At 40.8% G+C, this 18,561-nt stretch overlaps 1 protein-coding gene across 1 annotated transcript in view; it reads right to left on the minus strand.

Annotated features, from left to right (window-relative positions):
• LOC135546748 (transcriptional coactivator YAP1-like) overlaps positions 1-10,568 on the minus strand; it is a 95,765-nt gene extending 85,197 nt beyond the window's left edge. Inside the window, exons 1-2 of the mRNA XM_064975400.1 lie at positions 9,865-10,568; positions 7,903-8,132 (exon numbers count right to left, since the gene is read on the minus strand). Of these exons, the coding sequence (XP_064831472.1) occupies positions 7,903-8,132; positions 9,865-10,065 (431 nt within the window). The 5' untranslated portion in view covers positions 10,066-10,568. The remainder of the gene's footprint in view (positions 1-7,902; positions 8,133-9,864) is intronic.
• Between the last annotated feature and the right edge of the window lie 7,993 nt (positions 10,569-18,561).

Below are 18,561 nucleotides of genomic sequence, written 5' to 3' on the forward strand. Positions count from 1 at the left end.
TTTGTGTTCCTAGCTCCAACAGTAATATCTAACTTAATGCTTGTGTTCCTAGCTCCAACATTACAGTAATATCTAACTAAATGTTTGTGTTCCTAGCTCCAACAGTAATATCTAACTTAATGCTTGTGTTCCTAGCTCCAACAGTACAGTAGTATGTAACTAAATGCTTGTGCTTCTAGCTCCAACAGTACAGTAATATCTAACTAAATGCTTTTGTTCCTAGCTCCAACAGTAATATCTAACTAAATGTTTGTGTTTCTAGCTCCAACAGTAATATCTAACTAAATGCTTGTGTTCCTAGCTCCAACAGTAATATCTAACTAAATGCTTGTGTTCCTAGCTCCAACAGTAATATCTAACTTAATGTTTGTGTTCCTAGCTCTAACAGTACAGTAATATCTAACTAAATGCTTGTGTTCCTAGCTCCAACAGTGCAGTAATATCTAGCTAAATGCTTGTGTTCCTAGCTCCAACAGTACAGTAATATCTAACTTAATGCTTGTGTTCCTAGCTCCAACAGTACAGTAATATCTAACTAAATACGTGTGTTCCTAGCTCCAACAGTAATATCTAACTAAATGCTTGTGTTCCTAGCTCCAACAGTACAGTAATATCTAACTAAATGCTTGTGTTCCCAGCTCCAACAGTAATATCTAACTACGTGCTTGTGTTTCTAGCTCCAACAGTAATATCTAACTAAATGTTTGTGTTTCTAGCTCCAACAGTAATATCTAACTAAATGCTTGTTTTCCTAGCTCCAACAGTAATATCTAACAAAAATGCGTGTGTTCCTAGCTCCAACAGTGCAGTAATATCTAACTAAATGCTTGTGTTCCTAGCTCCAACAGTGCAGTAATATCTAACTAAATCCTTGTGTTCCTAGCTCCAACAGTACAGTCATATCTAACTAAATGCTTGTGTTCCTAGCTCCAACAGTACAGTAATATCTAACTAAATGCTTGTGTTCCTAGCTCCAACAGTAATATCTAACTAAATGCTTGTGTTCCTAGCTCCAACAGTAATATCTAACTAAATGCTTGTGTTCCTAGCTCCAACAGTAATAACTAACTAAATGCTTGTGTTCCTAGCTCCAACAGTAATATCTAACTAAATGCTTGTGTTCCTAGCTCAGACAGTAATAACTAACTAAATGCTTGTGTTCCTAGCTCCAACAGTAACATCTAACTAAATGCTTGTGTTCCTAGCTCCAACAGTAATATCTAACTAAATGCTTGTGTTCCTAGCTCCAACAGTACAGTAATATCTAACTAAATGCTTGTGTTCCTAGCTCCAACAGTACAGTAATATCTAACTAAATCCTTGTGTTCCTAGCTCCAACAGTAATAACTAACTAAATGCTTGTGTTCCTAGCTCCAACAGTAATATCTAACTAAATGCTTGTGTTCCTAGCTCCAACAGTAATAACTAACTAAATGCTTGTGTTCCTAGCTCCAACTGTAATATCTAACAAAAATGCTTGTGTTCCTAGCTCCAACAGTAATAACTAACTAAATGCTTGTGTTCCTAGCTCCAACAGTAATATCTAACTAAATGCTTGTTTTCCTAGCTCCAACAGTAATATCTAACAAAAATGCTTGTGTTCCTAGCTCCAACAGTGCAGTAATATCTAACTAAATGCTTGTGTTCCTAGCTCCAACAGTGCAGTAATATCTAACTAAATCCTTGTGTTCCTAGCTCCAACAGTACAGTCATATCTAACTAAATGCTTGTGTTCCTAGCTCCAACAGTACAGTAATATCTAACTAAATGCTTGTGTTCCTAGCTCCAACAGTAATATCTAACTAAATGCTTGTGTTCCTAGCTCCAACAGTAATATCTAACTAAATTCTTGTGTTCCTAGCTCCAACAGTAATATCTAACTAAATGCTTGTGTTCCTAGCTCCAACAGTAGTATCTAACTAAATGCTTGTGTTCCTAGCTCCAACAGTAGTATCTAACTAAATTCTTGTGTTCCTAGCTCCAACAGTAGTATCTAACAAAATGCTTGTGTTCCTAGCTCCAACAGTAGTATCTAACTAAATGCTTGTGTTCCTAGCTCCAACAGTAATATCTAACTAAATGCTTGTGTTCCCAGCTCCAACAGTAATATCTAACTAAATGCTTGTGCTTCTAGCTCCAACAGTACAGTAATATCTAACTGGATGCTTGTGTCCTAGCTCCAACAGTAATATCTAACTACGTGCTTGTGTTTCTAGCTCCAACAGTAATATCTAACTAAATGTTTGTTTTTCTAGCTCCAACAGTAATATCTAACTAAATGCTTGTGTTCCTAGCTCCAACAGTAATATCTAACTAAATGCTTGTGTTCCTAGCTCCAACAGTAATATCTAACTTAATGTTTGTGTTCCTAGCTCTAACAGTACAGTAATATCTAACTAAATGCTTGTGTTCCTAGCTCCAACAGTGCAGTAATATCTAGCTAAATGCTTGTGTTCCTAGCTCCAACAGTACAGTAATATCTAACTTAATGCTTGTGTTCCTAGCTCCAACAGTACAGTAATATCGAACTAAATACGTGTGTTCCTAGCTCCAACAGTAATATCTAACTAAATGATTGTGTTCCTAGCTCCAACAGTACAGTAATATCTAACTAAATGCTTGTGTTCCCAGCTCCAACAGTAATATCTAACTAAATGCTTGTGCTTCTAGCTCCAACAGTACAGTAATATCTAACTGGATGCTTGTGTCCTAGCTCCAACAGTACAGTAATATCTAACTAAATGTTTGTGTTCCTAGCTCCAACAGTAATATCTAACTACGTGCTTGTGTTTCTAGCTCCAACAGTAATATCTAACTAAATGTTTGTGTTTCTAGCTCCAACAGTAATATCTAACTAAATGCTTGTGTTCCTAGCTCCAACAGTAATATCTAACTAAATGCTTGTGTTCCTAGCTCCAACAGTAATATCTAACTTAATGTTTGTGTTCCTAGCTCCAACAGTAAAGTAATATCTAACTAAATGCTTGTGTTCCTAGCTCCAACAGTGCAGTAATATCTAGCTAAATGCTTGTGTTCCTAGCTCCAACAGTACAGTAATATCTAACTTAATGCTTGTGTTCCTAGCTCCAACAGTACAGTAATATCTAACTAAATACGTGTGTTCCTAGCTCCAACAGTAATATCTAACTAAATGCTTGTGTTCCTAGCTCCAACAGTACAGTAATATCTAACTAAATGCTTGTGTCCCTAGCTCCAACAGTACAGTAATATCTAACTAAATGCTGGTGTTCCTAGCTCCAACAGTAATATCTAACTAAATGCTGGTGTTCCTAGCTCCAACAGTAATATCTAACTAAATGCTTGTGTTCCTAGCTCCAACAGTAATATCTAACTAAATGCTTGTGTTCCTAGCTCCAACAGTAATATCTAACTAAATGCTTGTGTTCCTAGCTCCAACAGTACAGTAATATCTAACTAAATGTTTGTGTTCCTAGCTCCAACAGTAATATCTAACTTAATGCTTGTGTTCCTAGCTCCAACAGTACAGTAATATCTAACTAAATGTTTGTGTTCCTAGCTCCAACAGTAATATCTAACTTAATGCTTGTGTTCCTAGCTCCAACAGTACAGTAGTATGTAACTAAATGCTTGTGCTTCTAGCTCCAACAGTACAGTAATATCTAACTAAATGCTTTTGTTCCTAGCTCCAACAGTAATATCTAACTAAATGTTTGTGTTTCTAGCTCCAACAGTAATATCTAACTAAATGCTTGTGTTCCTAGCTCCAACAGTAATATCTAACTAAATGCTTGTGTTCCTAGCTCCAACAGTAATATCTAACTTAATGTTTGTGTTCCTAGCTCTAACAGTACAGTAATATCTAACTAAATGCTTGTGTTCCTAGCTCCAACAGTGCAGTAATATCTAGCTAAATGCTTGTGTTCCTAGCTCCAACAGTACAGTAATATCTAACTTAATGCTTGTGTTCCTAGCTCCAACAGTACAGTAATATCTAACTAAATACGTGTGTTCCTAGCTCCAACAGTACAGTAATATCTAACTAAATGCTTGTGTTCCCAGCTCCAACAGTAATATCTAACTAAATGCTTGTGTTCCTAGCTCCAACAGTACAGTAATATCTAACTAAATGCTTGTGTTCCCAGCTCCAACAGTAATATCTAACTAAATGCTTGTGCTTCTAGCTCCAACAGTACAGTAATATCTAACTGGATGCTTGTGTCCTAGCTCCAACAGTACAGTAATATCTAACTAAATGTTTGTGTTCCTAGCTCCAACAGTAATATCTAACTACGTGCTTGTGTTTCTAGCTCCAACAGTAATATCTAACTAAATGTTTGTGTTTCTAGCTCCAACAGTAATATCTAACTAAATGCTTGTGTTCCTAGCTCCAACAGTAATATCTAACTAAATGCTTGTGTTCCTAGCTCCAACAGTAATATCTAACTTAATGTTTGTGTTCCTAGCTCCAACAGTAAAGTAATATCTAACTAAATGCTTGTGTTCCTAGCTCCAACAGTGCAGTAATATCTAGCTAAATGCTTGTGTTCCTAGCTCCAACAGTACAGTAATATCTAACTTAATGCTTGTGTTCCTAGCTCCAACAGTACAGTAATATCTAACTAAATACGTGTGTTCCTAGCTCCAACAGTAATATCTAACTAAATGCTTGTGTTCCTAGCTCCAACAGTACAGTAATATCTAACTAAATGCTTGTGTCCCTAGCTCCAACAGTACAGTAATATCTAACTAAATGCTGGTGTTCCTAGCTCCAACAGTAATATCTAACTAAATGCTGGTGTTCCTAGCTCCAACAGTAATATCTAACTAAATGCTTGTGTTCCTAGCTCCAACAGTAATATCTAACTAAATGCTTGTGTTCCTAGCTCCAACAGTAATATCTAACTAAATGCTTGTGTTCCTAGCTCCAACAGTACAGTAATATCTAACTAAATGTTTGTGTTCCTAGCTCCAACAGTAATATCTAACTTAATGCTTGTGTTCCTAGCTCCAACAGTACAGTAATATCTAACTAAATGTTTGTGTTCCTAGCTCCAACAGTAATATCTAACTTAATGCTTGTGTTCCTAGCTCCAACAGTACAGTAGTATGTAACTAAATGCTTGTGCTTCTAGCTCCAACAGTACAGTAATATCTAACTAAATGCTTTTGTTCCTAGCTCCAACAGTAATATCTAACTAAATGCTTGTGTTCCTAGCTCCAACAGTACAGTAATATCTAACTAAATGCTTGTGTCCCTAGCTCCAACAGTACAGTAATATCTAACTAAATGCTGGTGTTCCTAGCTCCAACAGTAATATCTAACTAAATGCTTGTGTTCCTAGCTCCAACAGTAATATCTAAGTAAATGCTTGTGTTCTTAGCTCCAACAGTAATATCTAACTAAATGATTGTGTTCCTAGCTCCAACAGTAATATCTAACTTAATGCTTGTGTTCCTAGCTCCAACAGTACAGTAGTATCTAACTAAATGCTTGTGCTTCTAGCTCCAACAGTGCAGTAATATCTAACAATTCACAACAATACACACAAATGTAAAGTCAAATAATGGAGTTAAGAAATGTAAATATTATGACGAGCAATGTTGGTGTGGCATTGACTAAATACAGTTGAACAGAATACAGTATATACATATGAGATAAGCAAAGCAGAATATAAACTTTATTAAAGTGACCAGTGATTCCATGTCTATGTATATGGGGCAGCAGCCTCTAAGGTGCAGGGTTGAGTAACCAGGTGGAGGCCAGCTCGTGATAGCTAATTAACAGTCTGATGGACTTGAGATAGATGCTGTTTATCAGTCTCTCGGTCCCAGCTTTGATGCACCTGTACTGACCTCGCCTTCTGGATGATAGATACCAATTTGTAAGTCGCTCTGGATAAGAGCGTCTGCTAAATGACTTAAATGTAAATGTATAGCAGGGTGAACAGGCAGTGGCTTGGGTGGTTGTTGTCCTTGATGATCTTTTTGCCTTCCTGTGACATCAGGTGCTATGGGTGTCCTGCAGGGCGGGCACTAACCTCATTGCAACTCCCCTCCAAGTCTCCGACCACTACCTTGTATCCTTTTCCCTCTCGCTCTCATCCAACACTTCCCACACTGCCCCTACTCGGATGGTATCGCGCCGTCCCAACCTTCGCTCTCTCTCCCCCGCTACTCTCTCCTCTTCCATCCTATCATCTCTTCCCTCTGCTCATACCTTCTCCAACCTATCTCCTGATTCTGCCTCCTCAACCCTCCTCTCTTCCCTTTCTGCATCCTTTGACTCTCTATGTCCCCTATCCTCCAGGCCGGCTCGGTCCTCCCCTCCCGCTCCGTGGCTAGACGACTCATTGCGAGCTCACAGAACAGAGCTCCGGGCAGCCGAGCGGAAATGGAGGAAAACTCGCCTCCCTGCGGACCTGGCATCCTTTCACTCCCTCCTCTCTACATTTTCCTCCTCTGTCTCTGCTGCTAAAGCCACTTTCTACCACTCTAAATTCCAAGCATCTGCCTCTAACCCTAGGAAGCTCTTTGCCACCTTCTCCTCCCTCCTGAATCCTCCTCCCCCCCCCTCCTCCCTCTCTACAGATGACTTCGTCAACCATTTTGAAAAGAAGGTCGACGACATCCGATCCTCGTTTGCTAAGTCAAACGACACCGCTGGTTCTGCTCACACTGCCCTACCCTGTGCTCTGACCTCTTTCTCCCTCTCTCTCCAGATGAAATCTCGCTTCTTGTGACGGCCGGCCGCCCAACAACCTGCCCGCTTGACCCTATCCCCTCCTCTCTTCTCCAGACCATTTCCGGAGACCTTCTCCCTTACCTCACCTCGCTCATCAACTCATCCCTGACCGCTGGCTACGTCCCTTCCGTCTTCAAGAGAGCGAGAGTTGCACCCCTTCTGAAAAAACCTACACTCGATCCCTCCGATGTCAACAACTACAGACCAGTATCCCTTCTTTCTTTTCTCTCCAAAACTCTTGAACGTGCCGTCCTTGGCCAGCTCTCCCGCTATCTCTCTCAGAATGACCTTCTTGATCCAAATCAGTCTGGTTTCAAGACTAGTCATTCAACTGAGACTGCTCTTCTCTGTATCACGGAGACCCTGCCTCACACAGGAAGCGGCGCAGGTCCTAATCCAGGCACTTGTCATCTCCCGTCTGGATTACTGCAACTCGCTGTTGGCTGGGCTCCCTGCCTGTGCCATTAAACCCCTACAACTCATCCAGAACGCCGCAGCCCGTCTGGTGTTCAACCTTCCCAAGTTCTCTCACGTCACCCCGCTCCTCCGCTCTCTCCACTGGCTTCCAGTTGAAGCTCGCATCCGCTACAAGACCATGGTGCTTGCCTACGGAGCTGTGAGGGGAACGGCACCGCAGTACCTCCAGGCTCTGATCAGGCCCTACACCCAAACAAGGGCACTGCGTTCATCCACCTCTGGCCTGCTCGCCTCCCTACCACTGAGGAAGTACAGTTCCCGCTCAGCCCAGTCAAAACTGTTCGCCGCTCTGGCCCCCAATGGTGGAACAAACTCCCTCACGACGCCAGGACAGCGGAGTCAATCACCACCTTCCGGAGACACCTGAAACCCCACCTCTTCAAGGAATACCTAGGATAGGATAAGTAATCCTTCTCACCCCCCCTTAAATGATTTAGATGCACTATTGTAAAGTGGCTGTTCCACTGGATGTCAGAAGGTGAATTCACCAATTTGTAAGTCGCTCTGGATAAGAGCGTCTGCTAAATGACTTAAATGTAAATGTAAATGCAATGTGCTCCCAGTGATGCGTTGGGCAGACCACACCAACTAGTGGAGAGCCCTGTGGTTGTGGGCAGTGTAGTTGCCGCACCAGGAGGTGATACAACCAGAAAGGATGCAGCCTACATAGTGTGTTATTAAAGTGTTGTTTTTAAACTTACTTGAGGAAGTATCTCTGTCCAGAGGGGGTCTGAGCCACCTCCCAACCTGGGGGCAGGGGCATGTCATCTGGGATCTCATAGGACGACTGTCGGAGGTTTGATGGAGGCGCGCCAGCGGGGACCATGCCCAAAAGGGGTGACACTGCCCCTAGCTGTAGAGAGGCCGGAGATGAGTGGGCACGCACATGGTGGGGGGCGAGGGCACCAGCCGTAACTGCATCTGTGCTAGCCTGGGTGGAGGTAGGAAGGAGAGGAGATGAGGGGGATGAGGAGGGGGGAGAGGAGGGGAAGAGGTGAGAGAGGAGGGGGAGAGAGGAGAGGAAGAGAGGACCGGAGGGGGAGAGAGGAGAATACAGTTTACCAAGCTACCAGTTCCTTCACACTGGAAGAAGTTACTATAAATATACTTTAATATTGTCTTGTTACACACAGTGTGTAATGGAAATGTGTTTCTTGCATATCCCAACTCCCCCTGAGACATCCACAGGGAGTGGGGTAAAGCCAATTACAAAAATACAGTTTACTGAACTATAGTTACTTTGAAAAAGTAGTCCACTACATCCAAACTACTTTGTGAAAAATTATCATATATAAATCTAACATGTCACAGACAAAAAATTAAAAGAAGAGATAACTTTTGGGGTTATATTTTAACAGAATGTATAATGTAGTCTATTAAACACAACAAGAATGTTTAAAGTGAGAATTAGGCAGGTCTGATGACAAATAATAAAGGAAATGACTGCCTACTTCAACCATATTTTTTTATATTTTTGGAGAAGAAAAAGTGGTTTGTAGTTCCAGTAGTTAGCTCTACCACTCCATGGCAAAAAAAAGGCTATTAACTAGTGAACTACCACCAAGCTACTGCGAAATGTAGTTACATTTATAGTTAAACTACATGTAGTTCACAACTCACTTCAAAGTCATTATTTTAATGAATTATAGCCAAGTTTTCTACATAGAAAATAGTTTAATAAAGAAGCAGTTGTTCCATGCAATAAGAATAAACATGTTAGGTCATGAGCTTGAATAAACATGAATAACAAGTAGGAGACGTTTGATGGTGCTGCTCATAAAGGCATAGGAGGAGAGGGGTGCTGCCGCATGCTGCTACAGTGAATCAGGGGAAACAACTGTGGAGTCCCGACAGCCATTCCCCGAAAATGTCTGCAGGTGAAACCGCGAATGCACACTGTTAGCTAACTCTTTTACCAAAGATCAGAAACGAAAAAGAAGAAATTGTGAATAGGATTGAGTGATTCAAAAACCAGCATATGATTTTGTAACCGCTACATTGTTTCACAAACCGCGCTGGCAGCATCCACTTCTACACAAACGTATCTGTTGCTATTGAAGTAAATATAAGCCTGCAGTCCATTTTTTGATCACAGACATTTTGTTCAAATATACAAACATCAAACGTTACACCTTTAATCAACCTTACAATGAATAATGTATATTTTATAGTGGTACTGTATATAAATAAGCTTATTTAGGCAACACAAAAAAATACAGATTTATTATAAAATAACCCATATCACTTTTGCAACTACAATTTGATGCAACCAGAACTTGTGTACTAACTTCAAATAACTATTTGTAAAAGTATAATAATGTAATCCATGCACACAGCACGCACTACTATAGTAATAACACTTTAAACGTTAATCAACAACTCCCTCAAAGGTTACCGTGCTCAGTTGTTGATTGGTCTGTATTTAGGAAATAGAAGATAACTTCTCAATCAGTTGAATTAGTTAAAGACATGCTCCTGAACTTTGGCGACTATTAAATATGTTTTAAACCTCCCGCTTTTGTCTGGAGTTGTAGGACACTCCCGAGTAGTAACATGTGTGCGTAAGAGTAAAACGACACAAAAGGTTCTCCTCTACTAGTCAGCAGAGTGTCGGGGGCCTAGTAGGTGGGTTGTGTGTGTGAGGGTGGTCTCTAACGTCTTACTTGTCTGGAGTGGGACTTTGGCTCAGGCGGTTTGAAGAAGGAATCGGGTAGCTTTCTCATCCTCATGGGAACGGAGGCGGGGACGATTGTGTTTTTCGGGTTCATAACAGCGTTGAAAAGGGCCTCCAGATCAGTCTCCGAGTCTCCCCGGACATGGACTATCTGGTGACCGGCTGGAGGGTTGTGCTGGCTGGGATCCATGGTTATTCCAAAAACAATACAAAACGTATTTGCTCGAGAAAAAATGTCTATAAAAGATTCAAAGAGCCAAAATCAATGCAAATGTTTCTTCAGAACGAAACTTGAAACTTCAAATCATCCAACTTCCAAAAGTAAATTCTTCCAAAAGTAAATTCGATGAAGTTGTTAAATTATTGTGAATGTATTTTCTCCCAACAATATGGCTACGGGCTAACTATTGTAATCTCCGAAAAGTGTACTCTTCTTTCTGCTGTTTCGGAAAGACACACTAGCGAATATAACAACGTGCATATCTACCGAACTGTATCTGTAACTTTTCCAAAAAGAAACACAAAGAGAACAGCTAAAAACTTATCTTGAGCGAAACTCAAATAACTGCACAGATTAACTTTCGAGAGTTGACCGATTTTGCCATGAAACAGGAGTGACAGCGCGCATTGTAAATCATTGCCTTCTCACTGTTGTAAAGTTGAAGCTGACTTGGTTCTACACTCCAGGCAGGACATCCGACTCTGACTCATGTGATCTGAACCTCGGAATGGGCAGGGCTTGGGATCATTCACTGGGACAGAGAGCCTTTACAGAGACCACATCCCTCTTCTCTAGTGGGGACAACTTTCTCTACAGCAACGTTTAATCAACTATTCTTACGACTGTGATTTAGATTTGAGACTAATCTGGAGTGTTTTTGTGTCGGGAAACTTGTTCTGTTTTATTGTTATAGCAATTGAAATGTCTTTGTATTGTTATGCCTTAGTAAATGATTAATAAACTATAGTCATGTCTTGGGAAATGAATAAACTATAGTTATGCCTTAATAAATTATGAATAAACTATAGTTATGCCTTAATAAATGAACAAATTATGAATAAACTATAGTTATTCCTTAATAAATGATGAATCAACTATTTAAGCCTTCATACATTATGAATACTCTATAGTCATGCCTTAGTAAATAATATCAATTTAAGGGCTTTAATGGCATGGAAAACATTTGTTAACATTGCCAAAGCAAGTGAAGTAGATCACAAACAAAAGTGAAGTAAACAAAAAAAATAGTAAATATTACACTGACAGAAGTTCCAAAATAATAAAGACATTTAAAATGTCATATTATATATATGTACAGTGTTGTAACGATGTACAAATGGTTAAAGTACAAAAGGGAAAATAAATAAACACGAATTTGAGTTGTATTTACTATGGTGTTTGTTCTTCACTGGTTGACCTTTTCTTTTGGCAACAGGTCACAAATCTTGCTGCTGTGATGGCACACCGTGGTCTGTGGTATTTCACCCAGTAGATATGGGAGTGTGTCAAAATCAGGTTTGTTTTTTTGAATTCTTTGTGGATCCGTGTAATCTGAGGGAAATATGTGTCTCTAATATGGTCATACATTTGGCAGGAGGTTAGGAAGTACAGCTCAGTTTCCACCTCATTTTGTGGGCAGTGTGCACACAGCCTGTCTTCTCTTGAGAGCCATGTCTGCCTACGGCGGCCTTTCTCAATAGCAAGGCTGTGCTCACTGAGTCTGTACATAGTCAAAGCTTTCCTTAAGTTTGGGTCAGTCACAGTTGTCAGGTATTCTGCCACTGTGTACTCTCTGTGTAGGGCCAAATAGCATTCTAGTTTGCTCTGTTCTTTTGTTAATTCTTTCCAATGTGTCAAGTAATTATCTTTTAGTTTTTCTCATGATTTGTTTGGATCTAATTGTGTTGCTGTACTGGGGCTCTGTTGGGTCTGTTTGTGAACAGACCCCCAGGACCAGCTTGCTTAGGGGACTCTTCTCCAGGTTCATCTCTCTGTAGGTGATGGCTTTGTTATGGAAGGTTTGGGAATCACTTCAAATTAGGTTGTTGTAGAATTTAACGTCTCTTTTCTGTATTTCAATAATTATGGGGTATCGGCCTAATTCTGCTCTGCATGCATTACTTGGTGTTTTACGTTGTACACTGAGGACATTTTTGCAGAATTCTGCATGCGGAGTCTCAATTTGGTGTTTGTCCCATTTTGCGAATTCTTGGTTGATGAGCGGACCCCAGACCTCACAACCATGAAGGGCAATGGGTTCTATAACTGATTAAAGTATTTTTAGCCAGATCCTAATTGGTATGTTGAATGTTATGTTCCTTTTGATGGCATAGAAGGCTCTTCTTGCCTTGTCTCTCAGATCGTTCACAGCTTTGTGGAAGTGACCTTAGGCCGAGATATGTATAGTTTTCTGTGCAACATATAGTTTTCTCGGGCAACGGTGTTTAGATGTCATGGTGTCATGGTCCTGGGAACTGGACATTTTTTGGAAGACCATTATTTTTGTCTTACTGAGATTTACTGTCAGGGCCCAGGTCTGACAGAATCTGTGCAGAAGATCTAGGTGCTGCTATAGGCCCTCTTTGGTTGGGGACAGAAGTACCAGATCTTTAGAAAACAGTAGACATTTGACTTCAGATTCTAGAAGGCCGGGTGCTGCAGACTGTTCTAGTGCCCGCGCCAATTCGTTGATATACAGTGCCTTGCGAAAGTATTCGGCCCCCTTGGACTTTGCGACCTTTTGCCACATTTCAGGCTTCAAACATAAAGATATAAAACTGTAGTTTTTTTGTGAAGAATCAACAACAAGTGGGACACAATCATGAAGTGGAACGACATTTATTGGATATTTCAAACTTTTTTAACAAATCAAAAACTGAAAAATTGGGCGTGCAAAATTATTCAGCCCCCTTAAGTTAATACTTTGTAGCGCCACCTTTTGCTGCGATTACAGCTGTAAGTCCCTTGGGGTATGTCTCTATCAGTTTTGCACATCGAGAGACTGAAATGTTTTCCCATTCCTCCTTGCAAAACAGCTCAAGCTCAGTGAGGTTGGATGGAGAGCATTTGTGAACAGCAGTTTTCAGTTCTTTCTACAGATTCTCAATTCGATTCAGGTCTGGACTTTGACTTGGCCATTCTAACACCTGGATATGTTTATTTTTGAACCATTCCATTGTAGATTTTGCTTTATGTTTTGGATCATTGTCTTGTTGGAAGACAAATCTCCGTCCCAGTCTCAGGTCTTTTGCAGACTCCATCAGATTTTATTCCAGAATGGTCCTGTATTTGGCTCCATCCATCTTCCCATCAATTTTAACCATCTTCCCTGTCCCTGCTGAAGAAAAGCAGGCCCAAACCATGATGCTGCCACCACCTGTTTGACAGTGGGTATGGTGTGTTCAGGGTGATGAGGTGTGTTGCTTTTACGCCAAACATAACGTTTTGCATTGTTGCCAAAAAGTTCAATTTTGGTTTCATCTGACCAGAGCACCTTCTTCCACATGTTTGGTGTGTCTCCCAGGTGGCTTGTGGCAAACTTTAAACAACACTTTTTATGGATATCTTTAAGAAATGGCTTTCTTCTTGCCACTCTTCCATAAAGGCCAGATTTGTGCAATATACGACTGATTGTTGTCCTATGGACAGAGTCTCCCACCTCAGCTGTAGATCTCTGCAGTTCATCCAGAGTGATCATGGGCCTCTTGGCTGCATCTCTGATCAGTTTTCTCCTTGTATGAGCTGAAAGTTTAGATGGACGGCCAGGTCTTGGTAGATTTGCAGTGGTCTGATACTCCTTCCATTTCAATATTATTGCTTGCACAGTGCTCCTTGGGATGTTTAAAGCTAGGGAAATCTTTTTGTATCCAAATCCGGCTTTAAACTTCTTCACAACAGTATCTCGGACCTGCCTGGTGTGTTCCTTGTTCTTCATGATGCTCTCTGCGCTTTTAACGGACCTCTGAGACTATCACAGTGCAGGTGCATTTATACGGAGAATTGATTACACACAGGTGGATTGTATTTATCATCATTAGTCATTTAGGTCAACATTGGATCATTCAGAGATCCTCACTGAACTTCTGGAGAGAGTTTGCTGCACTGAAAGTAAAGGGGCTGAATAATTTTGCATGCCCAATTTTTCAGTTTTTGATTTGTTAAAAAAGTTTGAAATATCCAATAAATGTCGTTCCACTTCATGATTGTGTCCCACTTGTTGTTGATTCTTCACAAAAAAGTACAGTTTTATATCTTTATGTTTGAAGCCTGAAATGTGGCAAAAGGTCGCAAAGTTCAAGGGGGCCGAATACTTTCGCAAGGCACTGTATATGTTGAAGAGGCTGGAGTGTATGCGTTATCCCGTCTCACTGCACGGCCCTGTGGAAAGCAATGTGTGTTTTTTGCCAATTTTAATCGCACACTTGTTGTTTGTGTACATGGATTTTATAATGTTCTATGTTTTTCCCCCAACACCACTTACCATCAATTTGTATAGGACCATGCCTCAGGACTACAGGACTACCTGGCATGATGACTCCTTGCTGTCCCCAGTCCACTTGGCCGTGCTGCTGCTCCAGTTTCAACGGTTCTGCCTGTGGCTTTGGAACCCTGACCTGTTCACCGGATGTGCTACCTGTCCCAGACCTGCTGTTTTCAACTCTCTAGAGACAGCAGGAGCGGAAGAGATACTCTTAATGATCGGCTATGAAAAGCCAACTGACATTTACTCCTGAGGTGCTGACTTGCTGCACCCTCAACAACTACTGTGATTATTATTATTTGACCATGCTGGTCAAGATGACAGGCCACCCCTCAGGGTAGCCTAGTGGTTAGAGCGTTGGACTAGTAACCGAAAGGTTGCAAGTTCAAACACCCGAGATGACACGGTACAAATCTGTCGTTCTGCCCCTGAACAGGCAGTTAACCCACTGTTCCTAGGCCATCATTGAAAATAAGAAGTTGTTCTTTACTGACTTGCCTGGTTAAATAAAGGCAAAAAAAAATAAAAAATAAAATAAAATAAAAATAGCCTGGTTCCTCTCTAGGTTTCTTCCTCGGTTCTGGCCTTTCTAGGGAGTTTTTCCAAGCCACCGTGCTTCCACACCTGCAAAGCTTGCTGTTTGGGATTTTAGGCTGGGTTTCTGTACAGCACTTTGAGATATCAGCTGATGTAAGAAGGGCTATATAAATACATTTGATTTGATTTGATTCTGCATTCATGCCAAATTGAGTCGAAAGCTTATTTGAAATCAACAAACATGAGAAGACTTTGCCTTTGTTTGTCAATTAGGATGTGCAGGGTGAATATGTGGTCTGTCTTACGGTAATTTGGAAAAATCTAATTTTACATTTGCTCAGTACATTTTTGTTGCTGAGGAATTGTACAAGTCTGCTTTTAATTATAATACAGAGGATTTCCCCAAGGTTGCTGTTGACACATCTCCCACGGTAGTTATTGGGTCAAATTTGTCTCCACTTTTGTGGATTGGGGTGATCAGTCCTTGGTTCCAAATATTGGGGAAGATGCCAGAGCTGAGGATGATGTTAAATAGTTTAAGTACAGCCAGATGGAATTTGTGGTCTGTACATTTTATAATTTAATTGAGGATACCATCAACCTCACAGGCCTTTTAAGGTTAGGGTTAGGGTTAGTGGTGGTCACTCAGCCTGTAATTGGATCTGTCTCTGCTTCATATAGAGATAATGTCACGTTCTGACCTTAGTACCTTTGTTTTGTCTTTGTTTTCATATGGTCAGGGCGTGAGTTGGGGTAGGCAGTATATGTTCCTCTTTCTATAATTTGGGAATTCTGTGTTTGACCTGGTATGGTTCTCAGAGGCAGCTGTCAATCATTGTCCCTGATTGAGAACCATACTTAGGTAACCTGGTTTCAATTTTGATTTGTGGGTGATTATTTTTCTGTTTCAGTGTTTGCGCCATTTGGGACTGTTTCGGTTTTTATTTTGATTCTCTTGTTCTTTTGTATTTTGTCTTCATTTTTCCATTAAATTACATCATGGATACATACCACGGTGCATTTTGGTCCTCCTCCTACTCCTCCTCAGAGGAAGAAGACAACCGTTACAGATAATCAGCCAATTCATATTCCCTGTTTAGGGCCAGATGGCAATTTATTCGGCTTTGCGATTTTGTTTCATTTTTCCAATTTTGTAAATATGAGTCATTTGATTGGTTCATGATTTTGTTTATTTTTTTTTATTTTTTTCAGAAGCAGTGCTGGTGTCAGTTTGGTTGTTGGTTGGTTAGGTCCAACACCAGCTGACTGAGGGCTTGTTTCTGGGCTCAGCTCTTGGGTTTAAAGTGCATTAAATTATAATGATTTTTTCTGTATTTTCATTACCACTGGAAAGGGTTAGGGGTAGGGTTAGGGCTATGGTTAGTTTTAGGTTTAGGGTTAGGGCTAGGGCTAGGGTTAGGGTTAGTGTGAATTTATATTTGAGTTTCTGACATCTGGGTTCATTTCTTTTCTTCTTACTGCCATGGCCCAATTATGGCAATATTGCTCTAGAATATTAAGGTTCTGTTGGAGACCTTCTTTGGTTGGTGATAGAAGAACCAAATCATCAGCATGACCCAAACCTATCTCCCTTCACAGAACAGCACACACTGTCTCTAACCAGAATAGAAAGAGGAGTGGGAGGCCCCGGTGCACAACTGAGCAAGAGGAGATGCTCATTAGAGTGTCTAGTTTGAGAAACAGATGCCTCACAAGTCCTCAAATGGCAGCTTCATTGAATAGTACCCACAAAACACCAGTCTCAACGTCAACAGAGAAGAGGCGACTCTGGGATACTGGCCTTCTATGCACTACATAAAAAGAGACCTAAGACAACAACATAGCAAGGCAGCAACACATAGCAACACAGCATGGTAGCAACACAACATGACAACAACATGGTAGCAACGCAATATGGTAGCAGCACAAGACATGGTACAAACATCATTTGGCACAGACAACAGCACAAAGAGCAAGAAGGTAAAGACAACAATACATCAAGCAAAGCAGCCACAACTGTCAGTAAGATTGTCCATGATTGATTCTTTGAATGAAGAGATTGAGATAAAACTGTCCAGTTTGAGTGTTTGTTGCAGTTCGTTCCAGTCGCTAGCTGCAGTGAACTGAAAAGAGGAAGACCCAGGGATGTGTGTGCTTTGGGGACCTTTAACAGAATGTGACAGAATTTGACTGGCAGAACGGGTGTTGTATGTGGAGGATGAGGGCTGTAGTAGGTATCTGATGACCAGTTTACGGAAGAGGATAGAGTGCAGTGATGTGTCCTATAAGGAGCATTGGTGGAAAATCTGATGACTGAATGGTAAAGAACATCCAGCCGCTCGAGGCACCCTTACCTGTCGATCTATAAATTATGTCTCCGTAATCTGTCATGGGTAGGATGGTCATCTGAATCATAGTTCGTTTGGCAGCTGGGGTGGAAGAGGAGCGATAATACCAATGACAACAAAATAAAGAATAGTTGTCAACAAATCCATAAGAAGGCAATAAGGTTGAACTAAAAATAAGTACAATACAATCTGCAACCCCTTGTATGTGTGTGTTTAGGGTGTGTTTCGTGTGTGTGTGTGTGTTTATGAATTAACATTTAATTCATTTAAAGGGTCTGTCGAGCCAAGTAGTCTGCATTTTAGATGCAGTTGCTGGTGCACCTGTCCAATCATTGATAGTTCTCGGTGTCCTTTGCCAAAAGTTGCTGTGTTGTTATGTGTTAATAACATTTAGACTGCGTTAACCAGCAGGCTATGCGGGCTAGGCGGATGGTTGAAGAATGCCTTGCATGGCTAAACATGGAGTTTTCTAGCTGAAGTATATGTTCATTAAAAGTAGTTAAACCTACGCCCCGGTTTGTCATTATATAAGGAACAAACATAAGTTACCTCTGCATATGTAGGCTGATGATCTGAATGATACATGGTGTGGACTGCATCATGTGGTGTACTTCTCTGAAGGACAGTGTTCTGCCTGACCCTAGAGCAGTGGCCAGTGCTGTGCTGTGATGAGCTGTGTTTGTTCCTTTCTCTCTCTGCTCTCTCTCTCCCTCTTTCTCTCTCTGCTCTCTCTCTCCCTCTTTCTCTCTCTGCTCTCTTTAATTATTCTCTCTCTTTCTTTTTCTTTCTTTCCTTCTTTCTTCTCTCTCTTGTTTCCCTCTCTCTCTCTTGCTCTCTCTCACTCTCCCTTTCTCCCTCTCTCTCTCTCCCCCTCTCAAATTAGATTGCACTGTTGCAAATGTAGGCTATGCTATTTTTAAACATTGCTTAGCTTATTCTCTCTCTCTCCCCCTCTCTCGCTCTCTCTCTTTCTCTAGTGCTGATAGAAAAAGTAATCCCATGCAGTTCCCATAATTGTTATGCAAATGAGCATCCCCGCTCCATTAAGAAATAATTTTGTCAAGACCCAGTATCTGGACATAGAGCCTCTGTTTCGGTCCTTTTCCCATACATCCAGCCGAATGAATGATTATGAAGGTATATTTTTGTTTTGCAGGCACTGACAGAATATATTTGTTTACCAGGTATAATGAAAACGTGTAACATTTTCAAAACCACCTTAATAGGTGTTTGCAACACATATTAGGAAGTAATGACTTTGTTGTGTATAGGAAACTTATTTTATTTTGTTCTTAACTCTTCATATATAGACTGCCATGA

Source organism: Oncorhynchus masou, chromosome 9, assembly GCF_036934945.1.
Source record: "Oncorhynchus masou masou isolate Uvic2021 chromosome 9, UVic_Omas_1.1, whole genome shotgun sequence".
Taxonomy (NCBI): Eukaryota; Metazoa; Chordata; class Actinopteri; order Salmoniformes; family Salmonidae; genus Oncorhynchus; species Oncorhynchus masou.